The 19,016-nt window shown below is 46.5% G+C and overlaps 2 protein-coding genes across 2 annotated transcripts in view; one reads left to right on the top strand and one right to left on the bottom strand.

Annotated features, from left to right (window-relative positions):
• Positions 1-3,074: 3,074 nt before the first annotated feature.
• TRIM10 (tripartite motif containing 10) lies at positions 3,075-10,992 on the top strand. Its single transcript, XM_037520796.2, has 7 exons — positions 3,075-3,545; positions 4,962-5,057; positions 5,641-5,871; positions 6,926-6,948; positions 7,273-7,388; positions 9,043-9,075; positions 10,124-10,992. Exons 1-7 carry the CDS (start codon positions 3,117-3,119, stop codon positions 10,639-10,641), a joined length of 1,446 nt encoding a protein of 481 aa, XP_037376693.1. The 5' UTR covers positions 3,075-3,116; the 3' UTR covers positions 10,642-10,992.
• The window catches only part of TRIM40 (tripartite motif containing 40), a 30,545-nt gene continuing 16,467 nt past the window's right edge, over positions 4,939-19,016 (bottom strand). The window contains exon 5 of the mRNA XM_054698458.1: positions 4,939-4,988. Coding sequence (XP_054554433.1) covers positions 4,970-4,988 — 19 coding nt within the window. The 3' untranslated portion in view covers positions 4,939-4,969. The remainder of the gene's footprint in view (positions 4,989-19,016) is intronic.

The raw sequence follows: 19,016 nt of genomic DNA, 5'->3' as shown, positions 1-19,016 counted from the left end.
TTCATATGGTGCAAAATTTAGAAAACTATTAATCAGAAAGATAAATATTAAGCCACATTTATCCAAGGCTTAGTATTTTTATGTTACATCTAGTCTAATAACAACCCTTTGGGGCAGTATGAATATGTTCATTTTACAGAGAAGGAAATGGGAGACTGAAATGCATGACCTCCTCGAGGTCAGTAGAGAGCTAGAAAACCACAAGGCTGGGGTCAGCCTAAGGCCTGCAGCTCCCAGAGCTGTGCTCTGCCCCTGCTCTGAAGCAAGGTAATGATCCAGACACCCACATTCTTCCTCCGCTCACCTGATGATTCCCACACTGAATGATCAGCCCCTTACCCTGCCTCACTCCCCTTTCACACTATTTTGTACATTCCCACCTTACCACCTCCCTCACCCACTCCTAGAATGCAGCCCCTGGAGCTCTTCTCCCACCCGCAAGCCTGCAGCCACATGTGCCAAGACATGGCCTAATAATCAAAACTGCATGGTATTGGAACAAGAACAGACACATGGACCAATGGATCCGAATAGAAAATCCAGAAATAAACCTACAGATTTATGGTCAACTAATCTTTGACAAAGGAACAAAGAATATGCAATGGGACAAAGAAAGTTTGTTCAATAAATGGTGCTGGGAAAACTGGGTCGCTACATGCAAAAGAATGAAGCCTGACTGCTACCTCACACCATGCACAAAAACCATCTCAAAATGGATTAAAGAACTAGACATAAGACCTGAAACCATAAAATATATAGAAGGAAATATAGGCAAAACACTACATGACATGCACCTCAAAGACATCTTTACAGACACATCACCCAAAGTAGTATAGTGAAGGCAAAGATAAACAGCTGGGACTACATCAAATTAAAGAGCTTCTGTACAGCAAAAGAGACAGAAACCAAAACAAAGAGACACTCTACCGATTGGGAGAAAATGTTTGCACACAACATTAACGATAAAGGACTGATCACAAAAATCTACAAACAGCTTATGAGGCTCAACAAAAACAAACTAAATAATCCAGTCAAAAAATGGGCAGAAAAGCTAAAAAGAAACTTCTCTGAAGAGGAAAAGCAAGTGGCCAACAGACTTATGAAAAATTGTTCAACATCACTTGTAATCAGGGAAACACAAATCAAAACTACCATGAGATACCATCTTACACCAGTGAGAAAGGCACATATTAAAAAAAAACTAGCAACAACAAATGTTGATGAGGATGTGGAGAAAAAGGAACTCTCCTGCACTGCTGGTGGGAGTGCAAACTGGTCCAACCACGATGGAGAGCTGTGTGGCGATTCCTCAACCTGCTAAAGATGGAGCTTCCATATGATCCAGCAATTCCACTCCTGGGTATTTACCCCAAAGACACAGAAACATTAATTCAAAAGGGCACCTGCACCCCTATGTTTATAGCAGCACTATTTATAATAGCTAAGCTATGGAAACAACCCACATGCCCAAAAATAGATGACTGGATCAAGAAGATGTGGTACATATACACAATGGAATATTACTCAGCAATCAAAAAAGATAAACTCATGCCATTTGCAGCAATGTGGATGGAGCTGGAAGGGATCATGCTCAGAGAAATAAGCCAGAAAGAAAAAGAAAAGTACTGGATCATCTCACTAATAGCAGGAATTTAGGAAACCTAAATAAGGGACCAGGAAAAAGACTAATTGCAATAAAGTAAAAATCAAAATCAACAAGCAACTATAGACCAGAGACACACTATAGTAGGGGTCGGGGGAAGAAGAAGAAGGATTAGGGTCAGAAAAAGAGGGTGGGAATTATATGGGGAATATAACCAAAATGAAAATGCAAACATTATGCGAAAATGAAAAATGATGTAAGAATTATATAAAATAAAATAATTTATATGTATATGTGTAAAAGAAAAGTGTCTATATAGAAGGAAAATTGAAATCTCACATGTGATCTGTATTGTATTTCTGTTGGGATGGCACAGCTCTGAAACACCCAGAGCTGAGTGTAGTATACCTTCCTTCTTGTGTGCCGTGTGCAAGCTAAATAACCTGCCAGAAGCCGATAATATCCCAATAGGGTCAATGTTATAGAAAAGACTGGAGGACTCAATAAGATTATAATTCAAATTGCTTACACCCAAATGAGGTATATATCCATCACAAGTAAATACTGGTGGCGGGCCTCCCTGGTGGCGCAAGGGGTTAAGATGCAACCTCTGCAGCATAAGCTCGTTCCCTGCTGGGGAGCAACCCACATGGCACAGCAGACCTCTCTTGACTCGCCCACTGCTCCCCTCAGCAGTGTACTTTGGTCAATCTGCCTATTTTGTCTCCCACTCTGTCTCTGGTGAATCCTCTTACCCCCCACACCTCTGGCCTGTACCCCAGCTCTTGCATGCATAAATAAATGAATCTTAAAAATAAATAAATAAATACTGGCGGTTGCTATTTTTCTTTCTCCTCCCCACAAGGGTACATTCCAACCTCTTTGGAACCCTAGGGCAGATGGTTGGTGCATCACTGGTGAGGTTGACAGTGCAGTGTTCCCCTTGGGCACCATGAACTTATCTGGGTCCCCACACACTCCTGGACTGGTTGATAACTCCAATCTCCCTGGAGACAGTTGGTCATACTGCAGGGAGACTGGGGTGGCATCACCCTCCTTATCTCAACTCTCTCCTGCCCCCAGAGAACCATCTCTTTCAACTTGTGGACAGTAAAGACACCACCACTGTCCTTCTCCTGTGAGTGTGCTCAGATGGACGGGAAGGAGCAGTGAGCCCAGGTCCTGGGCACCAGTACAGGGAGTAACTGAGTCATCTTGGAGACCGTGAGCCCTTCCTCCTCCTCCGCTGCTACTTCATCTCCGCTGTTGGAGGCTGTGCCTGTTCCTCTGGGAGGAGAACATCAGAGCCTTGGCTGCCAGAGCAGCCAGTGTGTGTCTTGCCCTTGCACACAGTGTTTACGTGTGTGACCATGAGGCTGTCGGTGTGTATTTAAGATGTGTGTGAGTGCATGTGTGTGCTATGTGATGCGGTGTGTCTTCTCACTGTTATCCCAGCCCCTTCTCCTCCAAGCAGAGGGGGTGACCCTGAGGAGACGGCAGGTGCAGCGGCTCCATGGCCTCGGCCGCCTCTGTGACCAGCCTGGCAGATGAGGTCAACTGCCCCATCTGCCAAGGGACCCTGCGGGAGCCGGTCACCATCGACTGCGGTCACAACTTCTGCCGGGGCTGCCTCACCCGCTACCTGGAGATCCCCGGCCCGGACCCTGAGGAGCCCTCCACCTGCCCGCTGTGCAAAGAGCCTTTCCGCCCAGGCAGCTTCCGGCCCAACTGGCAGCTGGCCAGCGTCGTGGAGAACATCGAGCGCCTGCGCCTGGTGGCCGCGCCAGGGGCCCAGGAGGAGGACGTGTGCCGGGATCATGGGGAGAAGATCTACTACTTCTGCGAGGACGACGAGGCGCAGCTGTGCGTGGTGTGCCGCGAGGCCTGGGAGCACCGGGCCCACACCGTGCGCTTCCTGGAGGACGCGGCCGGGCCCTACAGGGTAGGAACCGGGGCTGGCCCTCTGCGTGCGCTGGGGCTGGACTGGGCTAAGAATCAGAGCGGAGCTGGGAGTGATCTGGGCCTCTGAAGCCAAACTCTATCTGCCTATTTCTATCATCACGCAGGCAACAGACCCAGGCCTGGAAGATCACGTGTTTGTATTTTAGCGAGTTTTATCTTGTTTTTTTGTGACCAACACATAATAGGAGCTCAGTAACACCTGTTGGATGAATGAACAACTGAAGAGTGTGTGTGTCTGTGTCATGGGTTGATCAGGTCTGTGTGAGGACGTCTGGGTTTGTATTCGAGGGAATGATTGTACAAATGGTGTGAATATGTATTGATGCTTGCATGTTTATTGCATGTGGGGTGTTAATGGGAGGTCTGACTGTCTGAGTATGTAAATGTGTAGCTGAATGCTCATATTGTGGGAAAATAATATTTACGTATGCACGTTGTGTAATATATGTGAGATGTAATTTTCTCATTAAATGAGTATGTGCTGGGTTTTTGTTGTTCATGTATTATGAATTCATGTATTATGTTTTATAACAAGTGGGTATCTGTGTGTTTGTGTCAATCTGTTACTGATCTTTGATGGTAATAACTTTATATATATTTCTGAATGTACCTCTGAGGACATTTATGCATGTGTACCGGACTTAACGCTATTCTACAGCATGCAATTTTTAAAACAATTCATCGATTATTTTAGCATCCAAATTTCTTCTCCCCATCCAGAATCATATACAGAAAATTATTCCATCCACCAAAAGGCCTGTTTGAATGTTCTTTTTAGGACATGTGAGAAAGTTGAAATAATTTCAGAGGTTATTTCTAGCTCAGGACAGACCCTAGTTATAACTTGCCAAAGGCAAAAGAGATTAGTGTGTTTACCTAGGAACAAGGAAGGCTTGGGTAAAAACAGCAAGTCATAGCCTGTGATGGCACAGGATAGAGGGGGAGAGTTCTGATCAAAATTGGTGGAGGACAAAAGCAAGAGGAACAAAACCCAAAGAGAGTAAACTCTCAAGGGCGGTGCAGGCCCAGGCATTGTCCCTTGGGTCACCCCCACACCCTCCAAGCAGAGTTGGGTGACATGGCACCTCTCAACAAATCTGTTTTTTTTTTTTAAAGATTTATTTATTATGCATACAAGAACTGGGGTACAGGCCAGGGATTCACCAGAGACAGAGTGGGGAGCAGAACAGGCAGACTGAAATACACTGCTGAGGGGAGCAGTGGGTAAGACAGGAGAGGTCTACTGTGCCATGTGGGTTAGCTCCCTGGCCGGCTGGGGATCAAAATGGTGCTGCAGAGGCTGTGGATATCTTCACAGTACTGTGCTTAACTACTTGCGCCACCAGGTAGCTAATCTTTGTTTCCATCTTAAGTATGTTATGTTCTTTTTCTCCAGGAACAAATTCAGAAGTGTCTTGAGTGTCTAAGAAAAGAGAGAGATGAGATTCAAGGAATCCAGTCAAGAGAAAATCAAAGGATACAAGTCCTCCTGGTAAGTCATCATCCCTTCCCCAAGCCTACCCCTTCCTCGGGGCCGGATGCCTCCCTGGAACACAGGCTTGAGTCATCTGCATGTGAGTCCCGACTCAGCACTAACTCAGACTAGATCACTGACCTCAAGCAACACTCTGTCCTCACTTTACTTATCTGTAAAGTGGAGATTAATAATCATGGCTACTGCACTGACTTGCTGTAAGGATTGAAGGGGCTGTGCCTGTAATGCAGCTTGGTACCATGCAGAGGGTGTGTTTTGTGCCACTTGGAGGGTAGGGTATCACTACCACCACCCCTACACCTCTTCTGAACCCCACTCTTTTAGAAGTTGCAGTGTGGGTAGTCTAGCTCCCAGAAATGTCATGGGGTGGAAAGGAAACCAACCACGGTTCCCAGTCTGTTTGGGGACCCAGGCAGCAAGGTGGGGGTTCTGATTTTACTACCAAGCTTCAGAGGATGTGCATCTGGGTCATATAAACTAATTAAAAAAGGAAAGAGAGGGGGAAAAAAATTGGAGGAGGTAAGAAAGTGAAGAAGGAAGGGGAATAACTTCTTTCTGGCTACTCCTCCTGCCCACTCAGACTCAGTTGGCCACCAAGCGACAAAAAGTGATTTCTGAGTTTGCACATCTGAGCCAGTTCCTGGAGGAACAGCAGAGCATCCTCTTAGCCCAACTGGAGAAGCTGGATGGGGACATCTTGAAGCAACGGGATGAGTTTGACATGCTGGTCACTGGGGAGATCTGTCGGTTTAGTGCTCTAATTGCAGAACTGGAAGAGAAGAACGAGAAGCCAGCAAGGGAGCTGCTGACGGTGAGACCTGGCCCCGTCCCGCCCACCTGGGTTTGCGTGTAATTTGCTGCAGCCTCGCCTTATCCGAGCCCGCACTCCTTCCTGCATATGTCTCTGCATCCCAAGTGGAAAATGTGTCACAGGATCAGAAGTCCTGATGCTAGTTCTTGCTTCCCCAGGTCACTTTACTCCCCGGTTTCAGTCTCTCCACCCCACCATCCATTAAATAGGGAAGATTCTTTCCTAATTCACTCCCAGAGGATTTGTGAAGACCCAACAGTAAAATGCAAGTGAAAGTATGACTCTGAAAAGCTTCACGTATTGTGCAAACAAGTGTCAAGTGCTCCATTCAAAACAAACTGTCTCTTGTTCCTTCCACCAACCAGGAAGTTCCTCCTAGTTTGTTTCACTTTCTTGCACCGGAGGGGAGATATTGGTGCCCCAACAAGGCATCAGAAAGGCAGCCTGATTTGGCAAGACACACTCGGAACTGAGAATCTGAGATCTTGGGATGGGACTTGCCTTTGCCTCTGACTAGCAGGGGCCAGTCACTTCACCATGTGGGTCTATAAAATAAAGGGGTTGAGCTTAAGAGCCCTGAAGCTTTGTGAACCCCCAAATGCTGTGACTCTATGGCACTGATGTTTTCTCCCTCTCTACTTAACATTGCTTTACATCATTGTCAAAAGTGTTTTGGAGGTATAAGATTTCCCCCTCAGGTGTAGTCATCATAGTGCTCCCATCATAGTGCTCCCATCATAGTGCTCCCACCAAAGTGCTCCCACCATAGTCCTCCACCATAGTCCATTGTGCTCCCCCAACTCTCTTCTCACCCCTCCTCCTCCCCCTTCTCCTCTGGATGTCACAGATTTATGGTTGGTTTTCAAGGGCTGGTTTTACAGTTTGTTTTTTGTCTGATCCTTTGTTTGGTTTCTCTATATTTCACATACAAATCTGGTGTCCTTTTTCTATCCAGAGCTAGGAATATGGTATTTTGTCTTTTTTTTTTTTAGTTATAAGAAAAGTGGACAGGGGAGGTTGGAAACTGAATCCCTGCCCTCTCTCTTTCTCCTAGGATATCAGAAGTACTCTAATACGGTAAGCGATGTAATTGTTCTCTTTTCCCACCTACATGCACCTACATGCACAACATCCTAATTACTGCTATACAAATGTACAACATTCTCATATTTAGGATAAAAGCCACAGGTAAAGTTTCATCTACTCAACTGCACTCCCCACATTCAGCTGTAGATATACACCCCTGCATAGCATTGCCCAAGAGTAGATAATGGGGTCCACTCTAATGGAAGGATGTCCACCTGGGGTCCTTCATGCCCACCTAGAAGAAGACAGCTGGCTGAGTCTGAAGGCATTGCTCAGGAGGATAATTCCCAGGCCCTGCCATTTCTCTGCCTCCAGATGTGAAACCAGAAAGTGCCGGAAACCAGAGGCTGTGTCACGTGAGCTGGGCCAAAGGATTCGGGACTTCCCCCAACAGGCCCTCCCACTGCAGAGGGAGATGAAGATGTTTCTGGGTAAGAACACCCCAGGCCTCCTCAGAGCACAGGCTCCGTGAATGTCCTCCCTCTTGGTGCTCCACTGCCCAGTGCTGTGTGACTTATGGCAGGGCTTGTACACTTTCTGTGCCCTGGTTTCCTTCTTTGCGAATCTTTCTAAGATCTCCTTATCAGGATAATGTAACAGTGAGGAGAGACAATAAAGGTGAAGATTTCTGGGGAAAATTTAGCTGATTTGAAAAATACTTAAGCAAAAAAAAAAAATTGAAAATCATACAACAAATCTGATCAATTGGCATTAAGCAATATAAGAAATAATGACTAAGAGGATCTGTCATTCTCAAGAACTTAAAAAATCCACAGGGGCATTTGTAGCATAAGATAATTTTTTCATAGTGAACATTCTTAACTAAGAACAAGCAGCATTTCCTGTGCCCTATGGTAACTGGCTTCTCTCCCTCCTCCTTCTCTCACTTCCTGTCAATCTGGGTCTGAGTTGGACTGCTCCTTTGGGGGCTGTGCTCCCGTTTGTTGAACAGGAAGTTGTGTAAGAAAGGGTGTGGTGGGTTTGAAATGAGACCAGGAATGTGACTCTCTGACAGCACCTCCCCATCCCTCACATGACATCATGAATGATGCCACCTATTTCTAAATGGTTCACCCACAAAAATATCACCCTGCACGAGCTTCTCCCACAGGTCCACTTCCTGCAAGTACTCCCTGGCAGTGAAGGACTTCTGCTTATCAGAGACTGACCTTTGACTATCACTAAAATTATGTCCAAGCAGAATGAGAAATATATTAACCCACTTACCATTCAGTCAGCAGGTGTTTCTTGAGCATTTACTATGCTAAGACAAGGTGAGCATGCACAAACACATGTGCGTGCACACACACACACACTCACTTGTGCCTGTGGAAGGCCTTTGAGAGAGCCATGAAGAGAAGGTACACACATACCACACAGCTGGCAGGAAGCTACCATTCTGATCTACGTTATGAGAGGACAGAGCAGGACAAGGCCTATTAGAAAAGGCTTCCTCGATGTGGGGAACTCTGGGCTCTATAGGAGACACTGAGGATACGAAGGTGAGCAGGCAGACATGGTCCCACCAACACAGAGTTAGGGGCCCCAGAGTGGCACTCACAACCAACCAGCAGTATTAACACCGCTGGAAACTTGTTAGAAAAGCAGATTCCCTGCCCCATCCCATCTGAATCAGAAATGTGAGGGTTTTTTTTTTTTTAAAGATTTATTTATTTATGTATACAAGAACTGGAGTACAGGCCAGCAGTGTGTGGGGTGAGAGGATTCACCAGAGCCAGAGTGGGGAACAGAACAGGCAGAATGACGAAATACACTGCTGAGGGGAGCAACGGGCAAGATAGGAGAGGTCTGCTACACCATGAGGGTAGCTCCCTGGCCAGGGCTTGAACTCTCACTGCAGTGGTTGCAAACAGCTTCGTAGGTTGTGTCTTAACCCCTTGCACCACCAGGGAGGCCCCCAGATATGTGAGTTGTAGCAAATGCTAAATCATAGGTCTAGGGGGTCCCAGCGTCCATTCTTCTCTTCATTCTTCCCTTCTCTGGGTCTTAGTTTTCTCATTACTAAATGTTCTATGATTTTGTGAAATTAATTAAATCTCATCCTGTTTTATTTCCTCTTTACAGAAAAACTTAGCTTTGAGTTGGACTATGAGCCAGGTACGTAGCAGCCTGTGTCAGATGGGAGGGAGTGAGCAATCTAAAATGGAAGAAGACAAGGTGGGCATGCACAAACACATGCATGTGCACACACGCACACACACACTTACTTGTGCCACTGGAAGACCTAGAGAGAGCCATGAAGAGCAGGTACACACATACCACACAGCTGGCAGGTAGCTCCCATTCTGATCTTGCATGATGAGAGGACAAGCAGGACAAGGCCTATCAGAAAAGGCTTCCTGGATGTGGGGAACTCTCATCAGGGCTTAGAATCCATTATTAGGGCCATCCTAGGTGAGACTTAAGAGGGCCAGCCTGTGGGTGGGGAAGGGCTGGCAGAATGGGCCCCATGGTGGGGGTGGTGCCCGGTCTCCTAGGGAGGTCCGAGCTCTGTAGGAAGGAGCTCTGTCATTAGGGCACTGAGTTTATGATTGTTTCTTAGCTTGTGGATAGTAAAAATAACACTATGCAAGGTCTACAGAAGTTTTTGATGTTAAAAAAAACAGACTATTTAGAATTACCAAGGCAGAATGAATAACCTCGGGAGAGCCAGGAGCCTGCCCTGGGCAAAGACTATTAATGAGTCATTAAGTGCCTGGGGAGGAATCGTGAAGTTTGGACCAAGAGGGAGAACTCTCGCCTGCCTGCCTGCCCTGGGAGATAAGAGATACAGCGGCAGGAGGCGCCCCTAGTGGAAGCCACACTGGCAGCCGACGGGTCTGCAGGGACAGGCGGCTTCCCAGAGACCTGCACAGAACAGACGGGGGAGGGCAGCGCAATCCGGGCTACCGGGGCTCGGAGGCGGGCATTAACACGTGCTCAAATCACCTGCCATCTTAGTCAGATGCGGGTTCTGTCGCAGGTGGTGAGGGTGAAGTCTGGAGTCTATTTCTGGCAAGTTCCCAGGTGATACCTGCGCTGCCTATCCCATGGCCTCTGACGTTGTTGGTGATAACACCAACATGTGGCGTCATGGGGAGTTCTAGGCCTTTCCTGGGGGTGATAACGTGTCTGCTGATGTGTCCCTTTTGGTTTTTCCCCACAGCTCAGCTCTCTCTAGACCCCCAGACTTCCCACCCCAAGCTCCTCTTGTCCGAGGACCTCCAGAGGGCTCGGTTCTCCTATAAATGGCAGAACTCACCAGACAACCCTCAGCGTTTTGACCGGGCCACCTGTGTCCTCACCCACGGTGGCTTCACGGGGGGGAGACACACGTGGGTGGTGAGCGTAGACCTGGCCCACGGGGGCAGCTGCACCTTGGGCATCGTGAGCGAGGACGCGCGGCGGAAGGGGGAGCTGCGCATGCGGCCCGAGGAGGGGGTGTGGGCCGTGAGGCTGGCTTGGGGCTTTGTGTCGGCCCTGGGCTCCTTCCCCACGCGGCTGGCCCTCGAGGAGCAGCCCCGGCAGGTGCGGGTGTCGCTGGACTATGAGGTGGGCTGGGTGACCTTTGTCAACGCTCTCACCCAGGAGCCCATCTACACCTTCACTGCCTCCTTCACCCAGAAGGTCTTTCCCTTCTTTGGACTCTGGGGCCGAGGGTCCAGTTTCTCCCTGACCTCCTGAGAGGGTATAATTCTAGTGGTGTAAGAGAGGGCCATATGGACTTGACCATGGCTGGATCACCTGGACTATTTGGAACAGAAAGTACTGCTTTAGATGATGTGGTGGAGTCAGGACTTCGGCAAGAAGGCATGGTGGGCTGCTGGTCCAGCCCTTCCCTCAGTGCCCAATGGATGGCAGGATGTCTGGGGAAGGTGCTGACAACCCCACCCCTCACCAGCAGCCCCTCCAGGCACTGAATCAACCGTGAGAGGAAGGAACACCCGATTTGGAGCCAGAAGACCCAATTCTAGACTGAGCCTTGTAACCAACCAACTGTATGATCTTAAACAAAGCACCCCCCGCCTCTTCATCTTGTTGCTGTTTCTCAAAAAAAAAAGGGGGGGGCTTCATTTTACTCATATCCTCAGGAAACACTGTGTGTTAACTATAAACCAATCAGTATGGTAGCTACTGGTGTTATGAAATGAAAAGAAAAAATGTGTCCTGTATATAAAAGAGCCAATGGGACGAGACATGGAGAAGAAATTACACCACAGCCTGGTGGTGCTGCGATAAGGGTCTGACCTGGTGTCAGTGTGGGGGTGTGACCCAGCCTGGGGGTATGACCCAGCCTGCGGGTGTGGAAGGGAAGTGGGTTGGGATGGATTTCTGAAGTCTTAAAGATGAGTCTAGTGTTTGAGGGAAAGAGGGAAGGAGCATCTTAGGAAGAAGGAGCAGCAGAGAACTGGTGGCTGGTCTGTGACCCATGGGCCACCAGGTCATGTCCATTGCCCCTGATGGGTGCCCCCCAAGCCTGACCCCTCTCAGTGCCTCCTGCCTCCTGGGAGTGTCACACCTAACTGAAATGAAGATTTGGAGTCTTCGTGGGAGAGAGGACAGGGAGACTTGAGCATAAACCACAACACAAGGGCCACACTCAACCCCTCAGGAAGATCTTCCTGATCTGCTAATCACCAGCTGAGGTGGAGGAATGAGATGGTGAAAGGAATGAGTCTCAAATAGCTCAACTGTGGGGGCAGTGACAGCACCATTGGCACCCTTGAGCTGGGTAGAAGAATCCCGGGTGGAGGAAGGGGATGAATGGATGACCTGTGACCTTTGACCCAAAAGGCTGTCAGAAGTCGATATGAAGGATAGGTGGAAGAAGGGAGAGGATTAGGGATTTGAAGATGTGTGGCTCTGGGGTGAAGAGCTCTGGGAGAGACAGGAAGCCAGGTGGGAGGTGTGGCTGTGTGTGTGATGGAGAAGCTGAGTATTGGTGACAAGAAATCCCCTACCCTGGTGCTGATTCTAGGGTAGAGATGAACAATAAACATGGTTGCCTAGAATTTAGAGAATTATTTCAGTCATCTGAAGTTGGACTATTAAATCTTTTTTTTTAAGATTTATTTATTTGTTTGTTTGTTTGTTTGTTTGTTTATACATACAAGCACTGGGTAGTCAGAAGCGTGGGAGGGTGAGAGAATTCACCAGAGCCAGAGCAGGGAGCAGAGCAGGCAGGAGGACCAAAGTACACTGCTGAGGGGAGCCGCAGGCGGCAGGAGAGGTCTGCGCGCCATGCGGGACCCTCCTCCGGTGGCTGGGGAGCAGCCGGGGATCTAACCGGAGCTGCATAGGCTGCAGGCAACTTCGCAGCCCAGCGCTCAACCGCTGGGCCACCGGGGAGGCCCTTAAATCTTTTTTTTTTAAAGATTTATTTATTTATGCATACAAGAGCTGGGGTGCAGGTCAGAAATGCTGTGGGTGTGAGGATTCACCGGAGACAGAGCAGGGAGCAGAACAGGCGGATCTACTGAAATACACTGCTGAGGGGAGCAGCGGGCAAGACAGGAGAGGTCTGTCACGCCATGTGGATCAGCATCCTGGCCAGGGATCGAACTCATGCTGCAGTGGCTGCAGATAGCTTCATAGTGTTGTGTCTTAACCACCAGGGAGGCCAAGAGACTATTAAATATTAAGCACAATAAATGTATAGACGTCGCTCAGTATCCAAGAGGGGACTGGTTTCACAACCCACGACAGGCTCACAAATCCAAGGATGCTCAGCCCCTTACATAAGAGGGCATAGTATATGCATATAAGCTATGCATATTTTCCCTATACTTTAAGTCAGCTGTAGAATACTTATAATAACTAATACAATGTAAATACTCTGAAAATAGTTGTTATACCATATATTGTTTAGGGAATAAGGACAAGGAAAAAAAGTCTGCACATGCTCAGTGCAGATGCAATAACCACAGGCCAAACAAAGTAGTATATATTTTCCATCCATGATGCTTAAATCCATAGATTATCAACACATTCTATTTTCTAGTTCTTGTTGTTATGTCTTTTTTTTTTTAATGTCTAAACATATCTCTTACTGGCATTCTCTTTAATATTATCTCTGCTTATCCTGCTCAGATATAAATTAAAAAGTCCTATCATCTTCCTATGGGGGCACCTGGAAAGATTGAACCATGCAGGGTGCAACCTCAAAGGGAGAGGGCTCAGGCTATTGAGGTCTAAGCTTAGAAGTCACCAGAGTTCTACTCTTTATCTTGAGTTCAGCAGGTGGAAAAGTTATGAAGATCAGGAGACAGGGATTGTAGAGGAGGTGAATTTTTTTCCCTGGGAGTGCTTAGTATTTCATATGTAATTTTGTATATTAAGATAGACACACACATGTTCCTATTAATGATAAAACATATCCAGAGACCCCAAACCTGAGAGTCCACCAAAAAGTGCATTTTTTTTCTATTTGTTTTTATTGGTTATATCTTGGTCTTTAAAAATGGTTCTTATGGGCCTCCCTGGTGGCCTAGGGATTAAGTCTCAGCGCTGTCACCCCTACAGCCTGAATTCCATCCCCAGCCAGGGAGCTGACCCACATGGCACAGCAGACCTCTCCTGTCTTGCCCGCTGCTCCCCTCAGCAGTGTATTTCGGTAGATCCGCCTATTCTGCTCCCCACTCTGTCTCTGGTGAATCCTCTCACCAACCCCGCTGCCCCTCTGGCCTATACCCTCGTTCTTCTACTGAAATAAATAACTAAATAAATAAAACAAATAAATTAAAAAAATAAGCAAATAAATAAAGAATTCATTTAAAATAAAAATGGTTGTTAGCCTCTAGGATAAAAGTGTATGAAGCTTCTGCCCAGCTAGAGGGCTTTGCATTTATTAGGGCACTTAATCTTGGTAACTTTACAAGATAATTCCTATTTTTTTTAAAGATTTATTTATTTATGCATACAAGAACTGGGGTATAGGCCAGAGGTGTGGGGGGGGTGATAGGATTCACCAGAGACAGAGTGGGGAGCAGAACAGGCAGACTGACTGAAAATACTGCTGAGGGGAGCAGCGGGTGAAATAGGAGAGGTCTGCCGCACCGTGTGGGCAGATCCCTGGCTGGCTGGGATTGAACCTGCGCTGCAGAGGCTGTGGATTGCTTCACAGAGCTGCACTCAACCCCCTGTGCCACCAGGGAGGCTGATAATTTCTATTATTGACCTGATTTTGAAATGAAGAAAGATGCAATCAAGTGAATTTTGTTTAGTTGTTGAGCGAAGATCATGTAGCCAGGATTTTAATCTATGTCTGACTTAAGACTCAGTCACTGCCTTGTTTAGAAATAGGTGCTCCACAGGCCACACATCAATATACAAAAGTCTGTTTTATTCCTACATGCAAATAATGAACTGAAAGAGAAAGAAATCAAGAAAACAGTCCCATTTAAAGTACCATCAAAATGTATCAAGTAGGAATAAACCTAACAAAGAAGGTAGAAGATCTAGTCAATAAAACTTATAAGACATTGCAAAGAGAAATAGAAGATACAAGGCCTATCTTGGTGAACATCAATAAGCCCTCTAGACTCTGGACTCAACAAGTTCTATGGACTCCATCTCTCCTCCAGCGTGACACAGGACCATTGGTGCTGTGTCTACATCCAGTCATGTAGCTGCCAAGAGCGGGATACCAGACTATGTAATACAAATGGGGGATATGTGGATTTTTATGAGTTGACCACTCATGGGCAACTGTGACCTATTTGCTATCTGCAAATCACAGCAGAGCATTCCTTAACTACCTATGGAGCATAGCCCGTATCAGGAGGCAGGCCAGGGGATGCCTAGGCCACTGTTGACCTGATTACATGGCTATCTCTATGGCGGTCTCGGGATACCTCTGCCTTTGATAACATCATACTTTGCTGGCGCAAGTGTCTTTTGACATATGGCCACAATTTCCCCTTCCCTGTCCCTTGTAAAACTTTGTCCCCCATTCTTATCCCACTCTCTGGACCTTATTCCTCATACCATGTCGCATGATCAGCTTTTACTAGCCTGTGTGCTTTAAATAAATGGCACAAGAACTTCTGCTCAAGAAGCAGGTTTGCCTTGCAAAACTGCTCCACGACTGTTGTGTCCCTCATCGAGTTCTCGCCGCAAATCGGCAACAAAATTCCTGTTGCAACAAGGAAATGGACAGTGTTTCCTACTCATGGATTGGAATAATTAACATTATTAAAAGGTCTTTTCACACAAAGTAATATACAGAATCAATGCAACCTTATATTTTAAAGATTTATTTATTTATGCATACAAAAACTAGGGTGTAGGTCAGAGATGTGGGGGTTAGAGAATTCACCAGAGAGAGTGGGGAGCAGAACAGGCAGATCTACTGAAACACACTGTTGAGGGGAGCAGCAGGCGAGACAGGAAAGGTCTGCTGCACCATGTGGGTTAGCTCCCTGGCAGGCTAAGGGAACTTGTTCTGCAGTGTCTGTCAATAGCTTGATAGCGGTGTGTCTTTAAACCCTGTGCCACCAGGGAGGCCCCCATGCAACCTTATTAAAATTTCAGTAGACTTTTTCAAATCAACAAAGCAGACATTACTGAAACTAATATGGAACCACAAAGACCCCAAATAGCCAAAGCAATCTTGACAAAAAAGAAAAGGAATGGAAGTATCATACTCCCAGTATGGTATTGGAATGAAAATAGACACACAGATCAATGGGCCAAGACTGAGAGTCCAGAAATAAACCCTATATGAACAAATCTGTATGAACAGTCAATCAACAACAAGGAAGCTAAGTGTATACAGTGGAGAAAAGAAAGTCTCTTCAACATATGGTGCTAGAAAAACAGGACAGTCACATGCAGACTAATGGAATTAGACAACTCTCTAACATCACGCACAAAGATCAACTCAAGAAGGATTACAGACTTAGATGTAAGACCTGAACCCATCAAATTCATACGAGAAAACATTAGCAAAACACTTCGATACTGACTTCTGTGATGTCTCTGGGGACTTGACTCCAATGACAAGGAAAATAAAAGCAAAAATAAATGAGATCATATCAAAGTAAAAATTTCTGCACAGTGAAAGAAACTATCATTGTAATGAAAAAACATCCTACTATGTGGGAAAAAAATATTTGCACATCTTACATCTAACAAGGGATTAATACTCAAGATCTAGGACCTCCCTGGTGGTGCAAGGAGTTAAGACGCAGCCTATAAGGCAGTCTGCAGCCACTGCAGCACTGGTTCGATACCTGGCCAGGGAGATACACAGGTGGTGCAGCAGACCTCTCCTGGCTCACCCGCTGCTCCCCTCAGCAGTGTATTTCAGCCTGTCTGTTCTGCTCCCCACTCTGTCTCTGGTGAATCCTCTCACCCCCACACCTTTGGCCTGTACCCCTGTTCTTGTATGCATAAAAAATTAAATCTTAAAAAATACTCAAGATCTACAGAGAACTCATGCAACTCAATTAAAAGAAAGCAAAGAATCCAGTCAAAAAATGGGAAGAACTAAATAGACATTTCTCCAATGAAGAACTGTAGGCAGCCAATGGGCACATGAAAAAAATTCATTCTAACTTATCATCAGGGAAATGCAAATCAAAACCACAATGAGATACCACCTCACACCAGTGAGAATGGCCCATACCAAAAACAATAATAACAACAACAAAAAAACCCAGAAACAAATGCTGGTGATGGTGTGGAGAAAAAGAACCCTCTTACATTGCTGCTGGGAATGTACATTGGTCCAGCCCCTATAGAAAACAACATGGCGGTTCCTCAAAATATTAAAAATAGATCTACCATATGACCCAGTAATTCCACTCCTGGGTATTTATCCAAATAATGGAAAACACTAAAGGGCTTCCCTGGTGGCACAAGGGGTTATGACGCTACCTATGAAGCTGTCCGAGGCCACTGTGGCAGGAGTTGGATCCCCTGCCGGGCAGGGAGCAGCCCACATGGTGCAGCAGACCTCTCCTGTCTTGCCTGTTGCTCCCCTCAGCAGTGTATTTCACTCAATCCTCCTGTTCTGTTCCCAACTCTGTCTGGTGAATCCTCTCACCCCCCCACAACTCTGGCCTATACCCCAGTTCTTAAATCCTCTCACCCCCCACAACTCTGGCCTATACCCCAGTTCATAAATAAATAAATCTTTAAAAAAATGGGAGGTGGGGTTCAGTGGCTTAGAGTAAGGGAATATGGGTGCTTCGGTGGTGGGTATAGGAGGGTGATGCACATCTAAGGATGGGTGAATCTACTCCCCCAGGTGATATGCAGTATTGTAAACCAATGCTACCTCAATAATTAAAAATAAAGAAATAGGGGCTCTAGTGGGTTCTGGTGACCACACTCTCCCTGAAGGCTTGGCTTCAGAAAGACAGCTTACATTTCTTACATTGAGAAGTAAAACTGTTAGTCAGTTTTAGTCAGTAAAACAATAGTCAGTAAAAATACTCCTATTGTCTGATCAGTACTTGCTCCTTGAGGGATTTTGCCTGTTTTCGAGTGTGGATAGATCCTAAAACACGAGGACTTCAAGATATGGTAGCTTGGTGAGACTTCATGCTCTGCCTGTCACGGGGTATGGACATGTGGTCCCCTCTAAATTCTGGGTTCCCCCATTCCCAGTCTTCCTCGCCAAGTCTCCAAAGGAGTAGTGCACACTTGTGACATCCGTAAGTTTACACTCGGTGCTTTCACAGCTTACACTGTAGCAGCTCTTTCTACTGCAAAGACAGAGACTTTTTTTTTTAAGATTTATTTATTTATTTATACAAGCACTGGGTACAGTCAGAAGCGCAGGAGAGTGAGAGAATTCACCAGAGCCAGAGCAGGGAGCAGAACAGGCAGACTGATGAAACACACTGCTGAGGGGAGCAACAGGAGGAAGGAGAGGTCTGTACGCCATGTGGGACCCTTGCCGGTCGGTGGCCGGGGATCAAACTGGTGCTGTAGAGGCTGCGGGCAGCTTCGCAGCCCAGTGCTCAACCCCTGTGCCAGCGGGGAGGCCCAAGACAGAGACTCATTAAAGTTACTTCAAATGAAGGAAAGTTTATTTAACAACACACTTGCAAATAAGGAAAATGGGATTTTTTCCACCATTAGCTAAGAAGCTATGGCTAGGGTGGCAGGAGTGGTGTGGAGGTGCCCATAGGAGGAACTGGAGACTCAAAAAAATGCTAATAATAATGACATGCTAATAATAACATGGAGCTTACGGTGGTCAGTCACAGTAGCAAATCTTTTTATGTATTAATTCGTTCAATCCTTACAACAATCTTAGGAGGTAGGTTCTGTTATTGAAATCCCCATTTTTACATGAGAGAACTGAGGTATATGGAGGTGGGGGCGCAGCAATAGCACATACCAGACACTAGACAATAGTGACATGTGGGTGCGGATGCTTTGACCCCCAAGTCCCATTATGTAACACACTTCTGTATGTTGTCCTTCCAGGAACTGGGAAGAAGGCAACTTGAGGTGACTGTGTTATCCTGTGTCCCCCCAGGAGCACAGGTCAAGGGCACTTGCTCAGGATATGGCCACTGAGTGGCTCTGATTTGCTCTGCTGTGCTCTTCCCACTGGTTCATGATATGAGCTTGCTATAGATGTATTTTTAATTTCCAAGAGAACCTGATGCTCAGCTAATTGTCCTTGTCCCTCTTTGAAAAGATCACTTTTGGAGGCCACATCACAGACTCGACTGGTCAAGGGTCTGTCAGTCAGATGCCCACTTGGCCCAATCATCTGTAGTCACGTTGAGAGGACAGTGGACCTGGCAGCCCCTGAAGGCTTCCCGCCTCTCCAATGCAAAGAGAACTTGGAACTCCTGTCTCCTTCCACTCCTGGCAGGATACTTCTATGCGTATCTATGCGTATACTTCAAATTCTATGCGTGACATTAACCCCAACTAGGACACGGGAATTGTTAGCTGTCACCTCTAGGGGTGTGATTTCCTTGGCTAATGTCTTGTTCTTAGATTTGGGGTCTCATGTTTCTCTGAAACCTATAGCTTGCTGCCTTTGTCTTTCTGAACGTGCGCTAGGCTCTGTCTCCTTCCTCTCCCCCAGC

The sequence above is a fragment of the Talpa occidentalis genome, unplaced genomic scaffold (genome assembly GCF_014898055.3).
Source record: "Talpa occidentalis isolate TD23 unplaced genomic scaffold, MPIMG_talOcc4v2.1 talOcc4.2, whole genome shotgun sequence".
In the NCBI taxonomy this organism is placed as follows: Eukaryota; Metazoa; Chordata; class Mammalia; order Eulipotyphla; family Talpidae; genus Talpa; species Talpa occidentalis.
Note: the sequence above shows the minus strand (reverse complement) of the source record. Positions and strands in the feature narration are given on the sequence as shown.